The sequence below is a fragment of the Arachis hypogaea genome, chromosome 1 (assembly GCF_003086295.3).
Source record: "Arachis hypogaea cultivar Tifrunner chromosome 1, arahy.Tifrunner.gnm2.J5K5, whole genome shotgun sequence".
Taxonomy (NCBI): domain Eukaryota; kingdom Viridiplantae; phylum Streptophyta; class Magnoliopsida; order Fabales; family Fabaceae; genus Arachis; species Arachis hypogaea.
Window position 1 is genome coordinate 101,252,013 of NC_092036.1, and position 25,876 is coordinate 101,277,888.

The 25,876-nt window shown below is 31.3% G+C and overlaps 4 protein-coding genes across 5 annotated transcripts; 2 read left to right on the plus strand and 2 right to left on the minus strand.

Annotated features, from left to right (window-relative positions):
• Nucleotides 1-664: 664 nt before the first annotated feature.
• Nucleotides 665-2,106, plus strand: LOC112703564 (pathogenesis-related protein STH-2). The gene is made up of 2 exons (XM_025755074.2): nucleotides 665-1,209; nucleotides 1,551-2,106. The coding sequence occupies exons 1-2, from the start codon at nucleotides 1,026-1,028 to the stop codon at nucleotides 1,847-1,849; spliced, it is 483 nt and encodes a 160-aa protein (XP_025610859.1). The 5' UTR covers nucleotides 665-1,025; the 3' UTR covers nucleotides 1,850-2,106.
• A 606-nt stretch (nucleotides 2,107-2,712) lies between these two features.
• Nucleotides 2,713-3,360, plus strand: LOC112758753 (uncharacterized). The gene has a single exon (XM_025807529.1). It carries the CDS (start codon nucleotides 2,713-2,715, stop codon nucleotides 3,358-3,360), a length of 648 nt encoding a protein of 215 aa, XP_025663314.1.
• Nucleotides 3,361-3,794: 434 nt separating this feature from the next.
• On the minus strand, nucleotides 3,795-9,096 carry LOC112703557 (uncharacterized). 2 transcript variants are annotated; one of them, XM_025755051.2, is made up of 13 exons: nucleotides 8,881-9,096; nucleotides 8,234-8,377; nucleotides 8,025-8,140; nucleotides 7,662-7,816; nucleotides 7,093-7,181; nucleotides 6,340-6,886; nucleotides 5,923-6,081; nucleotides 5,639-5,781; nucleotides 5,391-5,470; nucleotides 5,129-5,240; nucleotides 4,726-4,800; nucleotides 4,482-4,640; nucleotides 3,795-4,161 (listed from the first exon to the last, which is right to left on the minus strand). In XM_025755051.2, the coding sequence occupies exons 1-12, from the start codon at nucleotides 8,968-8,970 to the stop codon at nucleotides 4,500-4,502; spliced, it is 1,851 nt and encodes a 616-aa protein (XP_025610836.1). In that variant the 5' UTR covers nucleotides 8,971-9,096; the 3' UTR covers nucleotides 3,795-4,161; nucleotides 4,482-4,499. The 2 variants fall into 2 exon arrangements, with proteins under 2 accessions (XP_025610836.1, XP_025610844.1); XM_025755059.2 differs by having other exon boundaries at nucleotides 5,639-5,766; nucleotides 8,881-9,094.
• A 1,104-nt stretch (nucleotides 9,097-10,200) lies between these two features.
• On the minus strand, nucleotides 10,201-13,108 carry LOC112703568 (probable polygalacturonase). The gene is made up of 6 exons (XM_025755085.3): nucleotides 12,656-13,108; nucleotides 11,876-12,193; nucleotides 11,663-11,783; nucleotides 11,398-11,572; nucleotides 11,217-11,287; nucleotides 10,201-11,133 (listed from the first exon to the last, which is right to left on the minus strand). The coding sequence occupies exons 1-6, from the start codon at nucleotides 12,659-12,661 to the stop codon at nucleotides 10,445-10,447; spliced, it is 1,380 nt and encodes a 459-aa protein (XP_025610870.1). The 5' UTR covers nucleotides 12,662-13,108; the 3' UTR covers nucleotides 10,201-10,444.
• Between the last annotated feature and the right edge of the window lie 12,768 nt (nucleotides 13,109-25,876).

Below are 25,876 nucleotides of genomic sequence, written 5' to 3' on the forward strand. Positions count from 1 at the left end.
GATAAAAATTAATTTGTTTCAACAAATAGAATATTATTATGTTTTAATTTCACTTTTTATAATTTTTTTGTGATGTACTAATGAGTAATAGTCCAACTATTTATCTTATTTTATACTTTATTTTTTCTTTAAATGCTGGTAGCTAATATCATGATTTAATCAAGTAGATTAATGAGAATTTTAATTACATATGGGGCCTTCAATTCTAGCTCCTACAGGCTTGATGAGATCTAATATGCAGGAATTGTCTCCTTTAAAGGTCACACTTTAAATTTATTTTCCTTAACTGAATGACACGTATATTTCTATATGTGTAGAAATATTTTGGCATCTACACCATAGAATTCACCATTTGTTTATGTATGAATGCAACTCATGCGAGCCTCCAAGGTAGCCAGTAGCCACATGATCATATTCTACCAATAGTCATCCCTGTCTGGGACCATTAGTCTCAATAATATGCTTATTATTTCTAAATTATCTAGAGATATTTTCATATAAAAATAACCTAGGTAAATCGTTTGATAATTTAATATTTTTAATTAAATTATTTAATGTAACATGTATTCACATCTTAACTATTATCTTTACATAAAATATTTTCATATAAGTATTCACAATTATATGTAATAGTTATATCAAAACAAGGAAGTATGTGTGTTTTGAGTTTGTTAGATAAGAAGAATTATAATACGCTTCTTTCTTGATTTTGTGTAGTTGTCGGTTATAATTTTCCAAAATTTAATTATTTATAATTATATATCCTTTTTTAATAAATAATAATTTAAAAATGTATATATATACCCAGCAGCCTTTAGCATTGGAAGTCATCAAATAAGAAAAGTCACATTTATCATTGCTAAATTCCAAAATAAAATATTTATTTAATCAGAGGACTCATTTCTATGAAACTTCATTGATTTATTGGGGACCTATAAAACACCAAAACTTGTCCCTGAGGTTCTACATCATTTCATAATCATAACTTGGATTCTCTGTGATTTCTACATCCTACAAAATTCACCATGGGAGTCACAACCTTTAAGCAGGAGTATTCATCTTCTGTTGCACCATCACGTATGTTCCAGGCTTTGATCATAGACTCCAGAACTTTGATTCCAAAGCTGTTGCCACAGTTTGTAAAAGAAGTCAACCTCATCCAAGGAAACGGGGAAGCTGGTAGCATTGAACAAGTTAACTTCAGTGAAGGTAATTAAGCAATCAAACATAGACAATCTGAATTTTAAAGGACAAGTAGCATTTTTCATAATCAGTGAAATTAATAATTTATGTTGTGTAATGATTGCAATTGGCAAACACTGTTGCTAGTTCTAAGGAATTAGAGTTTAATTTTAATGCAAAACATTTTTATAATCGTTCAATTACATCAATTTTCACTGTTATCAATATGAAAGTAGTTATTTTACTGACGTAATTGAATGTACGTGTAAAATTGTTTTATATTTACTCTAACTTAGGGGTAAACACTTGATCCAACACTATATATATATATATATGCTGAATATGTTCTTATGATTGTTGTTATGCAGCTGGTCCATTCAAATATCTGAAACACAGGATTGATGAGCTTGACAAGGACAACTTGGTTTGCAAATACACTCTGATCGAAGGCGATCCGTTAGGCGACAAGCTCGAGTCTGTTGCTTATGAGGTGAGATTTGAGGCGACTGATGATGGAGGTTGCCTCTGTAAAATGAGTAGCAATTACAACACCATCGGTGAGTATCAAGTGACAGAGGAAGAGGTGAAGGAAGGAAGAGAAAGCACAATTGGAATTTACAAAGTTGTGGAGTCTTACCTGAAGGAGAATCCAAATGTCTATGCTTAATTGCTATTATTGAATTTATTGTTATTATTATTCAATTATTGTTACATGTGTCATAGATTTGATATACAAAGTTATTCAAATTATTTTTTACATTTGATAGTGTGCATCCATAGCCACAATTAGAAATGGTTGCAAAGATTTGAACTACTCAATAAGGCATTAGCATGTATTGCCATAAAAGGTTGTGGTTTTGCAGAATATTTGTACTTTGGTTTTGGTAGTAACAGAATTGAGGATTTGAATCACATTTTTAATCATACTTTGATGCTATTATTTCTGCCCAATCTTAAGGTAAATAATAAGCTTGTATATTCCTTATGATAAAGTTCAGTCGCTATATATTTGTGTATAAATATATATATTGTTTTACACATTTTTAATGTATATTTTGTATGTCAATATATATTTTATATGAGTGAATGATTTGATAGCTGATTTTTCGTGTACATGTAGCATAATTGTTGAAGCTTAACCTCTAATCAATCATATTGATAATGTTTAATAAAAATTAGAGTGACTGATTTGGTAGCTGATTTTTCGTGTACATGTAGCATAATTGTTGAAGCTTAACCTCTAATCAATCATATTGATAATGTTTAAAAAAGAAGTTAATATAAAAGGATTAATAAAAATTAGAGTGACAAAGCATATTTTTACCCCTGAGAAAAACAATTCCTTGCATTTCTGACATTCCTAGTCTTTTACATATTCCTTGCCCGTGTGCAAGGCATGTCCAAATAGAGATTCCATTCACATATTCTTAATCCATAATCCACTTCCTTAAACCAGAAAACATCTCTTTGATTTCTCCAAATTCAGAGATCCATGGCAAGCAATCTTTGCAAGAGTGGCTAATCCATAAAATGCAGAAAACTCGCGTCACGCAGATACAGGTCCGAGTGGACTGTAATGGATGTGTGCAGAAGATCAAGAAAGCTCTTAAAGGCATTCTTGGTATACATGATCTTCATATCGATTTCAATCAGCAAAAGCTAACAATCACTGGGTGGGCAGAACCAGAAACTATTGTCAATGCAATTAAGAAGACAAGGAAGAAAGCTATCATCTGCGCTGATATCGAACTGTCCCTTCCTCCGTCTCAAACAACAGAGTCAAAGCCGAAAGCTAATCATGCAACAGTCGACAATGCAACACAACTGCCACCAGAAGCCTCTCCACCACCGCCTGAGGCAACACCACCATGGCCACCCACATCTACAGAGAACAATTCAAGCCAGCAGTGGGAGAGATACCCAGGAAGGAAAGATGTAAGAGAGGTTCATGTGATTCACCACCATCTGCCAAACTACCTTAACAGAGTAAATTCTAGTCCAGTGCTTGTGACAGAGAGTTATAATTCTTACATGCTTTCACATTATGTCAGTGAATATGAATATGTCATGCCACCACCAGTGCACACACATTACAATCTTATAGAAAATTACGGTGGAAACGGTATCATCACATCCATGTTCAGCGATGATAATCCGAATGCATGTTGTATAGTCTAGTTTCTTGTCATTGCTCTCTAAAGTCTTGATGAGCAAGTTTTCATGGTAGAAGATAATTTGAAAGGAAATTGAATGAGGGAAGAAGTAATGAAATAGCTTAGGGGTGAAAGGAATCAGAACAACAATTATCATATTCTTAGCTTCTCAGGTCCTACATAAGTTATTCTGGATTCCTTTCGTGAAAAAGGTTTTCTTGTTCTTTTATTTTAAAGAAAAAGGCACTGTAGATTGAAACTGGAACAAGCCCTATTTCCCGAAATCCTTTTAACACTATGTTTACAATCTCTGTTTGAGTCTATGCATATCATCATATTGCAGAACACCATGTCAGTGGATAAACAAATGCATGTTTATACCATATTAAATAATTAAATCACCACAAATGCAAATGAAAGAAGAATCCATGAATAAAAATTGAATGTACGCACGCCAACTGCCATGAAATAAATTTAAATTATACAAATTTTATAGCAGTAGAATATGGGTATGCAAAAAATGTATGAAGAATACAAAGATATTACTCTCGAGGACAAAAATCCTATAAGATACGATTTTCCTTGGCTATCTTGTATTTTAACTTATCAGTGAAAATGTCAGTACATAATGGAGACGGTACCATTTTTAACAAATCTAGATGCTAACAAAATTTCTTTCTCCAAGAAAGCAACTATCTATATGGCCACAAGTCGTGCATGGAAAAGTTGGCTCAGGTCCAGCCAGCATGTTATGCCTTTAAACCTCTTTCCGCTGCAGAGAGGCTGGTAACTCCTAATCTGTGCAGAGAGGCTGGTAACTCCTAATCTGTAAAGTAGAACAGAAATAATTAATTATATAATCCAGTCACTGAGCATACAAAATATCATATAAAAGCTACTACAATCTACTATCCAGTACATCATGAGACTCGAATTTTCTAGGATGAAACACATGTAAAATAGGCAACTAAAAAAAGCGATCAAATAAATCTTTTGGCACTTTATGAAGCTTAGTCCTAGGGAACAATCTAGTGCTGCAAAGGCGTAGCGTATACCAAATTTATACATTATGTCATAACCAAATTGCATTTATCTTATCCAATTTTTGTAAGAATCAATGAATAACCCGGGAGAATTTTGAATTACCTCTCATTGAAAGAAAGACTAGCTTTCATCATCACTGCTTATTTCAGAGTCATCATCTCCTTCATCATGAAAATATTCATCCTCTTCATCCTCGTCTCCACTTTCATCGATTTGGAGATCATGTACTGGATGACTTACGGTCTGAGATGCCTTGTCAATCTGAAAGAAAGCCTGAATTAGGCTACTGCGCACAAATAAGATTCACCAGAAAGCCAAATTAATTATAAGCAAATGTCAACCAAACCTGTGACGTCATTAGTTGCAGGCGACCTGATAGTTGTAATAAAGACTGAAACGTAGGCCCTCTAGAATTGGTAATCTGAAAAGTGGCAGACGTCAATTCAATTTTCCTAACAGTATGTTTGTCACAATCAAGCTAAATTACTTAATCTGAACATGAACCACTGGAAAATCAGAATGCCTAGAAGAAGCAAAGTTGAAAAAAATAGTTACACAGCAATATTGTGCATATTCCTGCTGTGATTTTAGATCATACAAAAAGTTGCGGAAGAAACATGCCGCAAGAACAAAATTAGTAGTAGTACAAGTGTAGTTGAATTTTATAGTATCTCATAAATAATGTTTGACAAATGAAGTCGAGACCGTGGAGACAAAGCATGTAAATGAAAAACTTCAAACCACAATACCTTATACAAGGAATCAAGCATACATGTTGCAAATTCTTCAGTGGTGAAATTGTGACCATGATTTACTAATATGTTATATATCCAGGGAAGAACATACTTTCCGCTAGATGACCTGTTGAGTACAGATTTACAAACGTTAATATTACTGAATGAATCAGTATAGCCATGTACAGAAAAGGAAATATTTGCTTGAAGATATCACAAATGAACTTATAAGTTTGTTTACGGCCCAGACAACTAAAGACAGAGCAATAAAACAGACCTTGACTGCCAAGCAGCCAGTAACGGTTCAAGTAGCTTGACTGCTTCACTTGGCTCCATTGACAAAACAGTTGCTCTAATCTGATGGAGAGTGGATCTCAAATTCAGTCACATAAACACATACATACAATTTAAAAAGAAAACAGAAAAACAAGAATGCTTGACAATAAAATAAAAAAAATCATAAAAATTGAATCGATGAAACTAAAGAATAATACCAAAAGATAATCATGCCAATTCACAGCTAACCTTTTTCGTTGGAGTAGCAGCTTCAAGATTAATACCCTTCAATAATGGATAGTATTTTTCAAGGTTTGATGAACACTCTTTTTCACTTTTAAGTATCCCTAGTGATCTCAGCTGGTCCTCCATACAAACTGCATTGATCTCATCTTGGATCATTTCAGATAAAGTTAACAGAATAACAGATTAGAATAAGCAGAAGAAGTAGCTTCCCTTCCTTTGTTATCTACTTAATAATTCGATGCATTATATGGGTATATTTCATCAAGATGAAAGACTGACACAAGTACCTTGTTTCTTGATAGAATCAGCTTTATTAATTCTAAACAAACCATCTGTTGCATTTCTGTCTGAAGAGTCTTGGAATGCTCTCTCTTTCTCAGAAGAATAAAAAACCTTAGGAATCGGAAGCAAGGCATCTTCTGCATTAGCACGGTCTAGTGCAGTTACTGTCAAAACATTGCACCAGCAGTTAGAGACATACACCAAGATCAAGAAGAGAATTACTAAGGCATAATGATAAAGCTCAATAACAAGAGTATGAGCACCAAAACCAAGCAGAAAGTTAAACCCTAAAATATATATACATAGAAAAATTCTTGATTTCCCTTAATAACTCATTGGGACAATAAATCCTTGACAAAAAAAAATATCAAATAAGAAAATGCTTATGAGAAAGAGTAGCTCAAAGGCACAGAAAATCTCACCTCTTCGTTCATCTGACCGCTTCTTAGATTTAACAAGAGATTGACTCATTGGAAGAAGAATACCATCATGGGATACATTCAACTGTACATCTGTACCAGAATGCACTAGAAGTTTTTGAAATGATGGTTTTACAAGCAACCCAGAAACAAGAAAAACATGCCCAGATGCAGGCTTCTGTATGCCTTGTAACTTTGCAGCATATATTGTTGGCAATGCACCCTTGTATTTTCTTGAGAATATATCTTCCGAAGATAATGAAATTTTTGTGGGTTTGGCATTACGTAGTTCTTCAATACTATTTCCAAACCAGAAATAACAAACACCAACTTCTGAGATGGCCAAAACACATATGCCATTCTCATCATGTTCCCCGCTATCAATGCACCTGCTATCAAGAAAGACAGCAGGATGGTCCATTGCAAGAACACAACTAACCGACTGCTTTCTGGCGCCATCTATCCTCCACAGAGCAACATATCTTTCACCAACGGCAGATGAAAGGATATACTTGCCATCTTCAGTGAAGACCAAGCATCTAACATATCCCTATTAATTAAGTAATAAATTATAGTTATACAAATGACAAAATCGCAAAAAAAGATGATAGGGGAAAAATGCATTCCTGTCTTTAGGACACGTATCAACCCACCTATATATATATATATATATATATATATATATATATATATATATATATATATATATATATATATATTATTACATGAACAAAGATAAAATTATGTGAAACTCACAGGATGACCAGAGAACTTTTGAATCTTTTTGTGATTAGAACTGTTAAAGATCTTCAATTGTGATGCTGCCGTAGCTAAAGTCTTCCCATCTGATGGAAGTAAAGAATCCAAGTATCAAAATCAGATGTTTTTTTTTTAAATAAAATAATAATAATACTTGGAAATTGCAAAGTCATCTTAGCTAATTCACTGAACACCTGACTGAATGAAGCTCATGCAATGGTGTTAATACTTTAGAATCACTCATTCAGACATATGAAGCTAAAATGCAATGAATCATAATACATAAAGAAATTAACTCATAACTTGAATGGATGGCCTTGAATTATTAAAATTTGAATCATGAATCATACATAAAGAAATTTGTGCTTTCTATTTGGAATGTTTTACTGGCAATCAAAATGGGAAAAAGCTCAAAGAATTCCTAGGAAACTCATTCAGGTTATACAACTTGTCAAGTGTAGAGCTCAACTTCAGATTAACCAGCTAGCATCCAAACACCGATGCATTGACTGCATTCCTACCACAAAAGTCAAAATATTTCTGCAAAATCTATGAAGGAGACATACCTGAAGAAATAGTCATACAGGATACAGCCTTTGTAGAAGCTTTAAATTTCTCCAACAGGTTTCCTGAGACGGAATCAATTCTACATATCATCCCATCTGTCCCTGCAGTATAGATACATGATCCATTTGCTGACGATGAAATGGCTCTCACACCTCTGCAAATAGAGTTGAGTGAGCAAGAAACACAGAAAAAAGCATTAATAATTCTTTCCTAATAATATGGATTTAAACCACCACAGCCACTGAAATAACATTAATCTTAGAGTCAATAGTTACAATTATTATGAAGTTACAGGATACAACAACTGCAGAGAATCGATTCCTCATAAGTTATAGTTAATTACAAAAGAACTCATATCATACCCTGGATGACAGTTGCTAATTCTCCAATTCAATTGACCAGCAGACACATCAAATGCTAAAACATCACCACCACCAGTCCCAAGCACTAACAATGAGGATGCATGCTTTCTTTTTTTCTGCAACATGTCACAGTACCATTGAGAATATTATTGCATAAAGAAATAAAAGAAAGACAAAAGGAAAGAAGTACATCCAATAAAACAATCTACCTTTCTTTCCAACGACAACCACTTCATGCACGTATAGTCTATTGAGAGATGTCCATTCGTGGATCTATCATATATACTTCTTGTGTCATTTGATGTCATATCTGCAAACTCAGTCTGTACCTGACCCTTCAATGTATCCCATATCTATACAATGAAATTGAAGATACGTCTTAGAAAAACAAGATTAACCAACAAATAAATTTATTTTAATGAATAAATATGCTTCTTCAATCACTGCAAAATATCCACACTCATACATAAAAGCACACTGTTTATCTAACAGCATGACTGAATCTGAATAAACCTTCCTATAACCTATATTTTGACAACAAAAACCATATTCACCATAAGGCAAGTGAACAGAACGCTAAAGAAGTGCTCGCAACTAGATTCAACTCTTGCTCGATCATCACAATTCACGAGTCAAGAAGTCAAAAAAGCTAACTGAAAACTCAGCTATATAGTTAATGGAATGTTTTGTTAGCTAAGCAGGAAACCATAGCCGCCAAAAGAGAAACGTTAGCATGCAACATTAGCAAAACAAAGTTGATTTCATGGTTGAATAAACTGAAAAAAGGAAGCAACGGTGTGACCTATGACTAGAAGCTGAATGAAAAAAGCATAAGGAAGATGAAAAGAATGGAAACCTTAACGCGGCCATCGCCGGTGCTGATGGCGAAGTAGTCCAAAGAAGGACTAAAAGCTGTGAGAATGTCTCTGATGTCCGTTGAAGCCATAACCAAAGAGTTGAAGCTCCCAAAAACCCAGGGAAGAAGGAACACGAAAGCAGAGAGAAGAGAATGAAGGAGGAGCAGAGCGAGCTATGCCGAAACCCAAAACTGAAACCGAAACTCAAACAAACTAGGTCGGGTTGGCTAAACTGGATCTTCGGGTTATGGGCCACTCTTTTATTATTGGGCTTTAAAGCCTTACTCTAAGGCCCAATCTGTGATCCAAGACGATGGGTTTTCAAGTCCAAAAGGAAAGATTACATGGTTTTCTCCATTCTCCTTAAGTATCTATTAGTTGTTTTTTTTAATTAAACTTATGTGCTTTGAAGATTTTAAAAAGTGTTTTTTACTTTCCAGAATAGTCTGATGTTCTACTTCAATATTAATATTCGAGAGAAAATATGAGAATCCAAAACCATCACAGTTATAAAAATAAAATAAAATTACAGCATTTTGAACCTTTTTTTTTGGTATTCTGAACCTATGTTTTATTACAAGATCACCAAAGAGAAAGCTAAGATTAGTAGATTACCGAGTTTATTTCTTAATAGTTCTTTTTTATGTCTTTTGACTTTCAATAAAAAAGCATTTTTCCGTTAAAATGATAGGGACTAAACACCTACTAGCAGGGGAAAAAGGTTAAAAGAATGTCACAAAAATCATTTTATTTTATTTGATTATGGCTTTTTATTTTATTTTTAGTGTTTGTTTGGGTGCTATTATTCTATTAAAAAAATCTTTTTTTAATGAAAAATAAAATTTTTTTTAGCGTGTTTGACAAATTTCTAGAAGTAAAAGTAAAAATACTAAAAAAATTTAAAAAAAAACATATTTTTTGAGAAGTTGTAATTTACATCTTTTTTTAAAATATCTTTTTTCTTTAAAAAAAGATGTTTTTCATGTAATAAATAAACAAAAAAATACTTTTATAACATAATTGATAGATAAAAAGATTTTTTTACATAAAATATCCAAATATAAAATTACTTTTACTTTTTCATAAGATTTTAAAAAAAAAAATAACTCTTAGAAGCTCACCCAAACAAATCCTTAGTGTTTTTTTCCGGATAAGGTAGAAGTTCCTTGTGTTTTATTTATAAGTACTCAACAACTATGTACCATTCGAAAGTTATATAATAATCACTCATAACCTTGTTTTAATATATGATGCTCGGAGTTAACTTTCTTTCGCACTGTAATCACAAATGGACTAGAAATCTAGAATAGACTGTGATATAATATAACAAGAAAACTATCAAATGAAGTTATATAAACTACCAAAATTTCATTACATTATGAATCAAAGAAATTAAACTGTACAAATAATATGTTGGTTGTTTCATTTTTTTCTCTCAGATGTTGTCTTATTGAGAAGATTTAAGGATAAAAAATAGAAGAAAAAGAAAGAACCAAATAACCCCACCGTCTTATTGGAAAGAATGTGTCTTGGCACTCTTTTGTTTTTTTTTTTTCATGGACATCAAGCAGAAGAATATGAAGCTTGTGTTGTTGCCTTTGCTCTATTGCTTAGCATGGAGGAACATGCTGTGTAAGAAACTGAAGGGGTCTCAAGATCAAGACAAGGTTTTGGGACAACAGATTCAGAGAATCCAGAGACATTTGAGCATTCCCATGTAAAGGGAGACATAGAATTGAGAGAGAAGTTTAGATTTGAAAGGCATATGTTAGTAAAAGGAGATTCTTCTAGTCCAGAAAAGGTTCCAGCAATAGTGATGTTTGTCCCAGTCATGTTCTTCAATATAATTTGATCCAAGTGTGGGAGAGCATTAGGATCAAACTTGTCATCAGGATGAGATCCACAGTGGCCTGTGGCCGCGATTGCTCGGTATATGTTCTCCATTTCTATGTCTGATATAACTATCTCCTTCATGTAACCACCTCTTCCCCTGGTGGTTCTGAACACAATGCCGGTTTTTGAGTTGTAGAGATGAACATGCTCCACTAGGACATTCGAAATGCCGCCGGACATGTCGCTGCCAAACGCAAGAGTAGAGCCGGAAGAAGATTGGAGATGCACCCTTCTGATGTGCACATTTTTTGTAGGCCTGCCATAGGCAATGCCATACTCATCCCAGCCACTTTTGAGTGCAATTGCATCAAACCCCATGCTAATTGTACAATCTTCTATACACACATTATCAGAAGAATCTGAAAAAACAAAAAAGAAAAACACATTATACAACAAGTTGATTAAGAAACACATGATTAAGGCATGATAACAAGTTTCAAACCTGGTACTATGCCAACAGTGAAAGGGGATTCTGAAGGAGCTGATATTGAAATATTGTGAATATGTACATTGCTGCATTAAAATACAGTACATTACATTACATTACACCAGATCAGTAACCCATTTTCTTTCAAAATAAGTAACAATGTACTCAATGCTTTAGAAGGAGCATAAAATGTTACCTGCAATAAACTGGGTGGATGCCATATGCAGGGGTATTCAGGAATGTGATATTTGAAACTACCACCGAGTTAGATGCGACTAATTCGATTAGATGAGGTCGACTATAGTTCAGGGAATGAGAAGTAAAGGATCGCCACCAAATCGATCCAACACCATCTATGGTCCCATTGTTGCCTGATTATGTAACACAGAATATGAGAGCTTAAGTGAGAAAAGAAACAGACCAAATTAATTGAGAAGAAAACAAAGATCCTAAACAAAAACCTGTAATGACCACATCATTTAACATGTATCCATTTATCAAGCTAAGGTATCTTCCACCGGGAGCTTCGATTCCTCGTCCATAAGAAGGTAAAGGATCAATAACTTCCCAATGAAATGGATCCTAAACAAAGATGAATCACATAGCAACATGTCATCTCTAACAAGTTAGTGAAAATAGAGGAATCAAAGAAGCACAAAAGGGGAAAAAAATACCTGAGATCCAATAATGACAGCACCTCTTTCTAGAAAGAGGGTAAGATGGCTAGTGAGGTTGAAGCTTCCGGTGAGCCATTGTCCAGGCGGCACATAAAGCTGAGCGCCGCCCTTATCGGCGAATGACTTGAGATAGAATATTGCATTCTGGAATGCAATGGTATTCAGTGTCTTTCCATCCCCAACAGCACCAAACTCCAAAATAGACACACTGTGTGGTCTTGGAGCTAGTTCTGGACTATACTCACATTGCTCAGAACCACCATAACCATTAACTCTTACTTCATTGCTCAATGCCAGCAGCAACACTAGTGCCACCTAAAACAGTATATCAATTGCAGATTCATTCAATTTCTCCTAGGTTAAGAATTTTCATTTTCTCCAATATGCAATCAACAAAATCAATGAAAATAAGGCAACAATCATAGGGCAATGCATATATATGTCTTTATCCATAACCATATGAATCAAGGAATTGAACAAAGAAGAACATCAAAGAGTGCCTAGTGAAAAATAAAGTTTGCAAATTTATTGGATCAAATTGATTTTAATTGAAGCTAAACCAACCAACTACCATTGGATACACCCAAACAGAATCAAACACATGTATAATCAGATGTTTCATATTGATGTAAAAACAAGAAAGAAATCAAAACATGCATTGACTCTACCTAAACAATCCAAACAAAGATTCAATCTTGAAACGAGGAATAATCCTACACCAATTCTGAATACAAAACAAACAAAACAAAATAAATGAAAGCATAGAAACGTACTTACTAGCATGTTGTGTTGGTCAAAGCGGAGTAAAGAAGACAAAAGGAAGAGACAGTGGCCAAGCACCAACACAAATAACAAATAAGCTTTCAGCGCAGAGAGAGAAGAAGAAGAAGAAGCAGCAACAACACCAGCAGCAGCAGAACAAGAAGCAGAGACAGGACAATTTAGAGCATATTTATTTTTATTTATTTATTATATTATATTATAAGCATTAATAATGTTCCCGCATACATCTATGTAGATATGGTAAGAAATTTTCATGACAGATTATATTTCTTTCTTCCTTGCATGTCTGTGAAAAAAAATATACAAATGAGGAAAAGAAATTGTGACTATACAGAGTAAGAAATCTCCATTGATAAATACATACCAAATTCAGTTAGATGTATACATATATATAAAGTCAAAAACGCAGAATATTATATAAGAACAAAATTTTTATATTTCAATAACATTTGAGTTAAATGTCAAAGTAGTGGTTTATATTGACTGCATGCATTAAAATAATTTGGGATATATTAATTGTAAAAATTTCTTCTTTTAGACAAATAAAAAGATACTATGTTAATTCTTTAATTTTTTTTTCTGTTAAGCGACTTTTTATGCCGTTAAAGATTTATATAATTTATTTTATAGGATCTAATGAATATGATTAAAATTTTAAAAATTATTTTAGTATATACAATTAATTTAAGAGACCACTTAAGAATTAAGATGTAATAATTTATTAATAAATAATAAATTTTTAAGTAAAACTTCAATCAACAATAAATTAATTTTTTAGTCTGTCAAATTAAAAGATACAAATAAAAAATTAATAAAAAAACACAAATTAAGAGTTTAAGTTGAAAATTTATTATTTATTATAATAATATAAGGGAAGAAGCGCATGTGGGGTGGGGTGGAGAGTGGACCCACACCAATCATGGGCCAAGATGCTAGCCTGGCGTGCCGTCAATCACCTCATTAACAGTATATATAGGATATATGTCATATCTTATTGTTCTTATCATTATCATACACAAGTTCCTTTCTTTTCTTTTTTTTTTTTTCTTTTTGAAATATGCTAACCTCTAATAATGACTAATTAATTTTGTAAGATATGTGTAATTACTACTCTTTCCTTTTACCTTTTGGTTTTTGAAAGTATTGTCCCTTCTTATTATTAAGAAATGAAACAAATACTTCTTAAATATTCTCTCAAATATGCTCTATCTTAATTAGTAATTTTTGTAAGAATTAAATTTAAAATTTAGAGAAATTATCAATTTATCTTTTTTGATATATTAAATTACCAATATTTTTATCCATATACACATAAATTCTTGTCACTCATAAAACATTAATAATTATATCCTTAAATATTTAATTTGACTCAATCCAATTAAATATGGTTGTCAATCTAATCCGCTACAGATAGAATTAAGCGCAAAACGAATTAATTTGCAAGGTCGGATAAAGTGTGGATTGAGACCCAACATTACTCTACCAATTTGCACCTTATATATGATATATTATATAAGAAAATGTGTTAGAGATGAATGTCGAACTAAAATCTTAATCAATATACACATCAGTCCTCATCAGTAAAGGTGGTAGCAACAACCCTATTCGAAGATATATAATCCAACCTAACCCAATTGGATAGAATTGTCATCTGACCTATTTGCGGGTAGTATTGAATGCGAAATTGGTTGATCGGCAAGAGTAAAATAGGGTGTGGACTAAATATATATATTTTTAATATTTTTTGTTATTATTTAATCAATATAAACACTTAATTGTCTTTAACAAATAAATTTTATTAATTCATGTGTGCAAATTTTAGAAAATTTGGGTGCAAATTGTATTGATTCATGTGTGCATAACTCTTATAAATATAGATATAAATTATATTTTTGTTGTGTGCAAAACATTTATAAATATAGGTGCAAATTAGTGCTAGCTAAATATTGACAAAAAATAAGAATATTTACACTCCCTCTCTCTCTCCCTCTCCTTCTCTCTCTCCCTCTCTCCCTCTCCTTCTCCCTCTCCCTCTCTCTCAATAAGGTGTCGAACCAAAAATTTCATTTATATAAAAAAACTTTAATCATTAAGCTAATATTTTCAATTAAAAATTTAACACTTTTTTGTTTATATAAAAACCAAAATCAGTTTATATATATATATATATATATATATATATATATATATATATATATATATATATATATATATCACTAATTTTACAATCAAAATGTATCACATGTCATTCTATCATTATAATTAAAATCAAATTTTTTTTCTCCAAAATTAAAGAGCTCTCACCTCTTCTCTCTTCCTTTCTTTATCTCTCTTATTCCTTCGTTCTTTCTATCTCTCTTATATATCATTATTAATGACTAATTACAAATTTGATAATCAAAATATATAACATGACATTCTCTAATTATATTTAAATTAAATTAAATTAAAATTAAAATATTAAAATTGAAATATAGTTATATTATATATTATATTTATATATTATTAACTAATTTAATAACAAAATACGTCACATGATACTCTCTTATTAAAATTTAGAGAAAATATTTTCCTCCAAAATTAGTAAACATCCATCTTATTTTCTTTTATCTACCTCCTTCATTTTTTCTATTTCTCCAAAATTAGTAAACATCCATCTTATTTTCTTTTATCTACCTCCCTCATTTTTTCTATTTCTCTCTATTCTTTCCACTCTATATATAATTTATAATTTATAATTTATATTTTACTTTAGTAATTTGATAAATCAAAATGTGTCATTAGATTTTTTTTATTATAATTAACAAAATTTTTTCTTAACTTCCAAAATTAGCAATTTCTTTATCTTTCTCTCTCTTTTCTCTTATTCTCTATTTTTCTCTATCTTTCTAATCTACAAAAAATAAAATTAACAACATAATATAATTTAAATAAAAAATATTATTATATGCATATTTTTTATTAATTTTAAATCTCTACTGCTTATCTTTCTAATATATATTTTCACTTCTTTTCCTTCAAATATTTATTATATATAATTTAGAGAAAATACTAATGTTGTGATTAAAAGTTAGAATCAGAATTCAATTGTTTAAAAAAAAATTTGAGTTAATTTTATAATTATTGATATAAATTTTTTTATGCTAATATCTAATTATATTTTTTATATATAGAAAACAATATTATTTTTAAATAGCAAGTATAAAAATTAATTATTTCTATTTGTACAATTAATTTCACACCTAATAAAATATAAAAGTATACACGTCAAATTCTTTCAAATTTTAGAAAACAAATTTTAAAATTAATTATTAACAAAAAATAAACTCTTTTATATGAAAATAATAATTACAAATTTGATTATTTAATTTTATTTTTATTTACAAAGACCCTAATTTTTTTAGTTGACAGAAATTTTTGTCTCTTACAATCATTTTATAAATATAGTTTAATGCTATAAATTTTGTATGTTATAATCTATAATATCATGACTGATGTAATTTTAAAAGATTTTTATATTTCCGTAAAGTATTACATATAAAAATACTAGTAAATACTAAATTACAATCTCAAGATCTCATTAAATTATTGAGCATTATATTTTTTTATAACTTGCGGGTAGGATTATATACCTGCGAATTGAGGATAAATAAGATTAAAATTAACATGTTATAAATTCACAAATAAAATAAAATAAAATATTTATAAAATTTAACTCATAAATAAAATTAAGATTAAATCTAAACTCTAGACTATTTACTATCCAATCATACTCATCATTCTATAATTTATCTTTTTATTTTATTTTTCACTTGACAATATAATTACTACCGAAATAAAAAATGAGGACAGTATGTAATGCCTAGCTCCTTATGCTTCAAAGTTGAAACACTTGCCAATTGCCTTGGGTTTATAAAAATATTACGTATGTACAAAAGGTTAATTTAAATGAGTTATTATACATTGTGTATATATATTGTTTTATTTAAATCTTTTATATTTTATACAATTATAGGTTAGTGATTACTTTTTAAAAAACTAACAATATAATTTTTTTAAATGTAGTTATCATTGCTAACAAGTATAAAATTTAAAGGCAAAATACGAAAGGAATAACAGCCATACTTGCAAAAGAAATAAAGGGAAAAATGAGGTTAGATGTGCATCCAGTGTCAAAGAAATTTTTTTTAGGAGAATTTTTTAAAGATTTTAAAGATCTCCCTTAAAAATAAAGTTATTAGTGCAAAGAAATCTAAGATCTTTACACTTGTAAAATCTCTTTTTGAAGATGGTATAACGACGGTGGTAGGTAAGCAGGTGATTCCCAATCTCCGTGTGTTAGCTTCATAAAAAAGGCAAAATTCTCCTTGGCAGGACTTTATAAATATGCCTTAGCGATCAAAGTCTTGGACAAGAACTACAGTTACACAATTCTTTCACATAAGTTTTGGACGCCCTCATGGATCAAAGGTGGCTTTGATCTTTTAGACGCATACAGGAATGAAGAAGTGGACTGAGAACAAGTATTAAGGAAGGAGAAATATGGGCCAAAAACAAATTTTAAGGCCCAAGAAATGGAACACTCAAATAAAGGTTCAGATAAAAAAGCAAGGCCCACATGGTATGCTCCTCATGTTGATGGGTCTGCTTTTTCACAATCCAGGGTCGGATCTCAAACCATGTTCTAGTAGTGTGGGTTCCGTGTGAAGAATGGAGATGCGTTTGCGATGCTGCCTTCTCACCAGACCCCAGCGCAACCCTGCTGCTCCTCCCTACGGAAATGGCCAAGACCACCGTCCTTGCAAAGCTAGCTGACAGAGAAGAATGGAAGCAAGGTGGGGAATGCTTCCGCGAAGGTTGCTTCAACGGCAGTACCACCGGGGATGGAAGTCTTGCCGTCGAATGATGCAACATGGGAAGGCAACGATGAGGGGGCCTCCCATGAGAGATCGACAGTAATAACGTGCGAGGGAGGTTGTCCCGTAATTCAAGCCTCATCTTAAGGTTGATGAACCAATTTTATATTCATTTTGTTCTAGTATTCTATCTTTATATTATGGATAGTTTAAATATAATAGTTTGGAACATTAGAATTGCATCTAATAAGTTAGTTCATGTAAATTACAAAGAGCTTGTTAGAAAATTTAACTCTGTCTTTTTTATTGTAGTTGAAACTTATTGTCCTTTTCAACACTTAAAACTATTATGAAAAAGGCTTGATTATTATTCTATTGGTACAGTGGAAGCAACATGGCATAAAGGGAGTATATGGTTCCTTTCTACAATGTCGGATGCTTGCTGCAAGTGGGTAGATGCTTTTGATCAGTGTGTTACAGTGGAGGTTCAGTTAAATATTGTGATTTGAAGGTATAATGGTATTTATAATAGTCCTCATTTTAATACCAGAGTTCTTCTGTGGGATTATATTGTGACCCAGTCCTCGTCTTTTCGTGGGCCATGGATCATTTTTGGTTATTTTAATGAAGTTCTCTTCTCTCATGAATGTAAGGGTTGTCTTTTTTCAAGTTGGCGCGCAGATCGATTTGCTATCTCATTAGGGGATAGCAACCTGTTTGATTTAAAGACTATCAGAAGATGATTTTTTTGATACAGAAGGGTGAAAAATTATGTTCAGGTAGTAAAAAAGCTTGACCGAATTTGTATCAATAGTGGATAGTTATCTCTATTTTCGGAGGCTTATATGAAAATACTAAGTAGACTTCAGTCTGATCATTGTCCTATCCTAGTTCGCTGAAAAGGTCAGCCCCAGCCAAAAAGAAATAGACCTTTTCGGTTTATTGTAGCTTGGGCTACCCATCTGGAGTACAAAGATATTGTGAACCAATCGTGGCGGTCTGGCTATAAAGAGGTACATGGCAAGCTTTCAGAAGTGCAGAAGCACTCTCTAGAGTTTATTTCTAAAGTGTTCGGCAATATTTTCGTTAGGAAAAGTGTGTTGAAGCGCCAAATTAATTTCTACAGAAGCGGTTGGAAGTGATGGAAGATTCTTCTTTGCGACAAAAAGAGCGATAGTTGATTGAGGATTACAATAACACTCTTGTACAAGAGAAACTTCTATGGTTACAGAAATCCAAAGAGCAGTAGTAGGTAAAATTATGGCATAAAAATATCAATTTCTTTCATGTTTAGACTCTGGTACGAAGGAAGTATAACAAAATTCATGGTTTCTTTCTCCAGGATGGGGTATGGAAAACGGATCTGAATATCCTTTGCAGGAAAGCTGAGTCCTTTTTAAAAAGCTTATTTGGCCAATCGAAGAATGTGAATTTGGGATGTCTTAATGAAGTGACCCTTCCTTCCTAAATGAGGACGCTTTTTGTAACTTTACAGCGCCAGTTACACTGGAGGAAGTTAAGTCAGCTATTTTTAATATGCATTTTTTAAGGCATCGGATCCTGATGAGTTTCAAGCTTTCTTCTTCAAGGAATATTGGGAGATTATTGGTTTTGATGTTTGGACTATGGTTAGTCAAGCATTCTCTGGTATGGATATTGATTCAAGAATGATGGAAACTCTCCTTATTCTTATTCTGAAGGTAGAAGCCCTGATTTCCATGAAGGATTTCTGGCCTATCAGTCTTTGTAATGTGGTTTACAAAGTTATAACAAATGTCCTGGTTGATAGACTTCGACCTCATCTCATAGACATTGTTGGGCCCTTTTAAGGAGGTTTTATTCCAAGAAGGGAAACCCCTAACAACATTATTATTGTGTAAGAGATTCTCCACTTCATGAAGAAGACGAAGTCCAAGAAAAGTACGCTAGTCTTTAAGATTGATTTGGAAAAAGTCTATGACAGAATTGATTGGAGGTTTCTAAAATATACCATTGTGAGTTTTGACTTTCCTATCCTTACAATCAATCTGATTATGCATTGTGTCATTGCCTCTTTGTTGTTTATCCTGTGAAATGGGGATAGATTAAATAGTTTCATCCCTAGCCAGAAATTTAGGCAAGAAAATTCGATGTCACCATATCTATTTGTATTGTGTATGGAGAAGTTGTCTTACTTTATTAATCATCAAGTTGATATGGGCTTGTGGAAGCCAGTTGTTGTTTCTAGAGGGGGTCCAAGAATTTTTTATTTAATGTTCGCCGATGATTTGCTTCTTTTTTGTAAAGATGAAAAACACCAAGTTCAAAATGTGATGGTTGCTTTAGATAAATTCTACAGAGCCTCTGGGATAAAGGTTAATATGGAGAAATCTAAAGCATTGTACTCCAAGAATGTCTCAACGACAAGAAAAGAGATTTTTACTGGGGTGTCATCTATCAGATTTGTCCAGAATTTAGGTAAGTATTTAGGAGTTACCCTTAGTCACTCTCGGGTGACGCAAGCAGCGTTCAATGATATTTTGGACAAGATTCAGAAAAGGTTGGCTAGCTGAAAAAGGAGATTGCTTAATAAGGCGGGAAGACTATGTTTAATCAATTCAGTAATGGCCATGATTCCTTCTTACCACATGCAAGTATCTTTTTTTCCTAAAGGGATATCAAATAAGATAGAATCTATGATGCAGAGCTTTCTTTGGAAAGGTCAAGCTGATGGTAGAGGCATGTATAAGGTTAGTTGGAACTTGGAAGGTATTGGTCACCCTTGAGAAGTTTGGAGGTTTGGGGATTCAATATCCATTTTGTGCTGATGTTGCTCTTCTTGGAAAGGTAGTTTGGCAATTTTTCATCATCCAAACAAGTTATGAGTTCAAGTGTTTGTAGAAAAAAATTATTCTTCTCCCGGAGACTATTTCAGTCAGTCTCGAGACACGGGACTCTTATGTTTGGAAGAGCATATGCAAAACTTGGAATTTCTTGAAGGATTTCTTTGTTTGGTGCATCAAATATCTGAACCAAAACTTTTGGTTTTCTAATTGGAGAAAAGAGGGGTAGCTTTGTCATGAGATGGATTATACATTTCTGATTTGGATCTTCGGATATTGGATCTTTGGTTATCTGGATAGTGGTACCTTCAGAATATATAACCAGTTTTTGCAAAGTAACATTCTTTTCTATAATCTGAATGTGCAAGGTTCAGTGATAAGATGGTTTTGGTCTAGTGTAACGTCAAAAGTTTATGACTCTCGTAGTGGTTACTTGTGGCTCAGTAAACAAAAATTTGGTTACGAGGACCAGAAAAATTGGCTTTGCCTTTGGCGTTAGCTTATTCCGAAAAAACATAAATTCTTGACCTGGCTTTGTCTTAGGAAAGTTTTGTCCACTGCTACTTTTTATCGAGCTTATAAGACAAATTATCGACAAAAATGTCCAATAAGATACTGAGCACATAAATTTTGACTCATAACAAAAAAATTTTATTGTACAATACAAAAAATTAATACACAACACAGAATTTTCTGTGTTGTATCAATAATTTTTGTGTTATGTACAAATTTTTTTTACTATATTCATATAAATTTATATATTATGTGCAAAATTTTATGTGTTACGTGTAAATTATGAGCTTTGTATCAAAATTTCTGTATTAAAAAAGACGAAAACAAAGAACTACAAGATAAATGCATGCATTTTTTATTTGTCGAATTTATACTAATTTAGTTAGACTTATTTATTGAAAATACTTATACATACAGTATCCCTCAAGGAGATCACTTCGATAAAGATACTAAAAATGTCTTATTTCAAAGACATTTATATGTGTTATGATATTATTAGACATATTTATTAAATTGGTTAATAATTTATTTTTTAATAAATCAGAACAAAATCGGTTTATTATAGCAACAATAATAAATCCAACTATCTACATTATAATTATAAGACCTGATTTGATCCATTCGATTTACACAATTTTTACCGAATCATATTTAAATTTTTTGATAAAAAGATAAATATATCCCTGATTTTTGTCTTAAAAAAACATGATTCAATAGGTTATGTAAATTGGTCGGTTCGACCAGATCTGATAATAATTGGGTTTATTGTTATTGTTATAAAAAAATCGATTTTATTCTAATTTGTTAAGAAATTAAAAATAACCGGTTCATTAATACGTCCAACAATAATATGACATATAAGTGTCTTTACAAAAAAACGTTCTACGCATCTTTATGATAGCATTCTCCATCGCCCAATCATATACCATAAAATAAAGATAATTTTTTAAATAAAATAATATATTTATTTTTCATATATTTTATGTATTTAACAAATTAAAATGCATTCGATTATGAAATTTCTCGCTAATTTCAATGATTTAAAAAGATACGGATGCAATATTTATACTACTTTTTCTAATATGAGTGAACAAGATCAAGAATACACCCTGCATGAAGAGTGAGGATAAATTAGGACTTTTTTATATAAATAAATATCATAAATAGATTATTTCCCAAAATATGCACGAAGAGAAATGGTTTCGAAAATGTGCAAAATCACTTTAGGGGGCGCATACGAATTGAATTTACACTCCAATTCAGGTGTGGCGCCCATGAAATGAGACTGATAGGAGTAGAAGGCATTTTTGGTTCGGCGCCCACGAAATGAGAGGGGAGGCCATTTTGTGGCTGGCGCCAGTGAAATGGCCAACTCTGGTGGAACATCCACGAATTGGAGTCCAAGTCAATGGTATTACATGTGAAATGGTGCACTTCAGGTGTACCGCCTGCAAAGTTCGTTCCTAATTTGTCTATATAAATACTTGTGCACCATTCACGGTAGGAGCCATTCTCCTGCACTCTCTTCCAACTCCGAAATATCTCTCAACCTCTTTACTTTCTTTTTGTCTAAAATATTGTGGATTTTGGTTTTGTTTTGCTGTGTGTATGGCTTCTGAAAATATATATGTGATCTTATACCCTAATGGAAAAAATTTTCATACTGAAAAAGGTATTACGTTTGTTTGTGACGATTCACTTTGGATAATGATTCCGCCACCGACATGTTGCAAGAGTTGAAGAATTTGATTCTCATGAATACTAGAATGGTTGAAAAAAAGAAAATGTGCTTCAATATGAAACTCGTCCAACCGATTAAGGTTCTCTTCCACATTAATCCCACCCCTACTCATGTTAATTTTTTTTCTAAACACAACACAAAATATTAAAACCACAACACAAATTTTCTTTACCACCACCACTTTTTTTTTAAATCCCCTTTCCCTTTCAACCGAATGCATACGGTCCCCTCCTTTTCACTCTTATATGTGTTCTGAGTCCCTTTCCAAGTGTTCTTTGCCATCCAGCGCAACCAACGTATATCTTGTACAGGTATTAATGATTTTTGAAAATTGACAGCCTTAACCATCCACTTCGTGGCTTCCAAAAACGAAATGCTCATTCCGTGACCGCCACCAATAAACTGGGTTCATTTCGCTGTCGCTTTTTTTGAAGTCGCTCAATTCGTGTGCGCCAATAGTGATGTGTCCCATTTCGTGGATGTTAGTAGCAGATTAGTGACATAACTTTTTAATCTATTATTGTCAGTCCTATTTTGTGGTCACCACACTTGAATTGGAGTATAAATTCAATTCGCATGCACCCCTTTTAAAGTAGTCATGCGTATTTTTAAAACCAATTTTTTTCATGCGTATTTTATGAAATAATTTATTTGTGATATTTATTTATATAAAAAAAGCAGTAAACTAGCTTATAGACTTATCATGCACATTCTCTACCATACATGTTTGTCACTAAGAGAGGCATATGGAAACGAAAACTTAGAAATTATTTTAAGAGGATATTATAAGACGATAATATTTTTAATAAAAAAAATAAGTGTTAATTAGTATTAATTAAAATATAATTATTAAATTAATTATTATGTATTTTTATGTAAATATATATTTATAATTTAATATATTTTTAATATATATTTTATATTAGAACATATATTTTATATAAATAATTAATTTAGTGATTAACTTTTTTTATATTTAATATAGTTAAAGGTATTTTTTTCTATGAATAATAGACTTCTCTTTTTAAATATAACTTAAAAAATTATTGCTAAATGAATAATTAAATTTTTTGTAATGGATGGATCTAGAATAATTTTTTAAAGGAGATTAATATAGAAACATAACTTTAGAAGGAGAAAAAAGATAAAATTAAAGAGTGCTAATATAAAAGTTAAACAACTATATACAGAAAAAGATTTTAATTTTGGGGGGGGGGGGGGGCATTGTCCCCTTAATTAATATGTATGAAGCACCGCCTCTGGCTTTGAGCATAGTTGATTTAAATTAATATAAATTATAAAGTAAATGTAAACAAAAAAAATAGCTAGTCATTTAATTTGTATTATTATTTTATATGAATTTTATTTTACTAATCAACTTCCCATTATTCTTTAGTTTTATCCGAAAAAATTTATTCAAAACAGAAAAAAGTATATATACACGAAGAGAGAATTTCCAAGTGATGATATATCATTTCTACACACAGCTAGCTATTAGAGACCTTTTAGAGGGTCGATTGGCATGGATTGACATACGTGGAGTATTATTATATAGGATAAAATATTAAATTGTTCCCTTATCTTTGAGTGTAATTGTGTATTTGTGTTTTGATTCTTAAGGTTTAAAGTGTTTTATTTAAATTTAAAAAAATTTTATTTAGCATTAATTTAGTCTTACAATGAGGTCAAAGTTAAATAATTAACAGAATATTTTACATAACAACAGTATAAGAACAAAATCGATAATCTGAAAAACAAGTACACACTCCAGAGGCACAAAATAAACCGTTGATGCATCAATACATTTATTTATCATTCTCTTTAGTTCTATAGAAAATATTTTATTTATATTATAAGAAAAATAATAAATAAATGTATTGATGCATCTACGGTTAATTTTGTGCCTCTAGAGCTTATACTTGTTCTCCAGATTATCGATTTTGTTCTTGTATTGTTGTTATGTAGAATATTCTCTTAATTATTTAACTTTGATCTCACTGTGAGACTAAAGTGATACTAAATAAATTTTTTTTAGATTCAAATAGGACACTTTAAACTTTAAGAATTAAAACAGAATTATGACCGAACATAGAAGACCAATTCAATATTTTATCCTATTATATATTATAAAAATATATAAATAATTAATTTAATGACTTAATTTTTTTACCCGCAATAATATAATTGATATATTATTAGTTGCATTAACATCTGCCCACGTGCTAGGATAGTGGTATGATTGTTTGAATAGCACAACACAATAATTAAGCAGCTGCCAATGGAGCAATAATTACAAGCAACGCGCCAAATTGAAGTCTTCATAATATGCTTGTTGAATACAAATAAAAGAGTACGTAGTTATATATATTTGGAACTAACTAACATGATGATTTGCCCTTGCTGGCAGACTGATGTGACAAATTGTTTATTCACATACAATCATCAAATAATTAATGATTAGAATGTAGTTTAAACTTATCAAAAGATTCTTAAATATACAACAAGATGATTGGGTGAAAACGATGGTTCTATTAAGGGTGTGTTTGCAAGGGGAAAATTAAAGAAAAGGCTAAATCAAAGGGAAAGGGAAGGGTAGGGTTTAATATTCCTCTTGTATATATACAAGTTTAAAATAGGGATTTTCTTTTTGGTGAATTGGTTTTCATATTTTTTTTTGAAATTATTATAAAGTATTTTTTGTGATAACAATAAAATTTAATAAAAATAGTTATAAAGATATATTTATCTTTTTATAATTATTTTTGAAAGTATTTTTTGTATTTGTAGTGATATAATATATTTTAAGAATATATAGAAAATAAATGTTGGTGAGGATAAATATAATTCACGTGGTAATTTTTATTCATCTACTTTTTATATCATATTAGTATATATAAATTAGTTATCATATTGAAGTAAACACAAAAAAAAGGGGTTGGAGAAATTGTTATATATTTTTACAATTTATCGTTTGCTATAATAATATACTAGATTTAATATTTTTTAACACAAGTAACTAGAGTAGATAAATTAGTTAATATAATTACTAAAATAAAATTAATTTGGGAGAAACTTGTTAAAATGGGAAGTCTTAGGGATATGAAGAAGAACTACTAATTTTTTTTTAAAAATCTTTGTGTTTCGAATAATAAAATTTTCAGAGCTTTTTTTTTTCTCCAAAATTTTCTAAAAGCAAACTCGTGAACACATCCTAACATGAAAAACAAATTATAAATGTATATGATCTCTGCTTTTAAAGAATACAATAAGTATGTTATATATT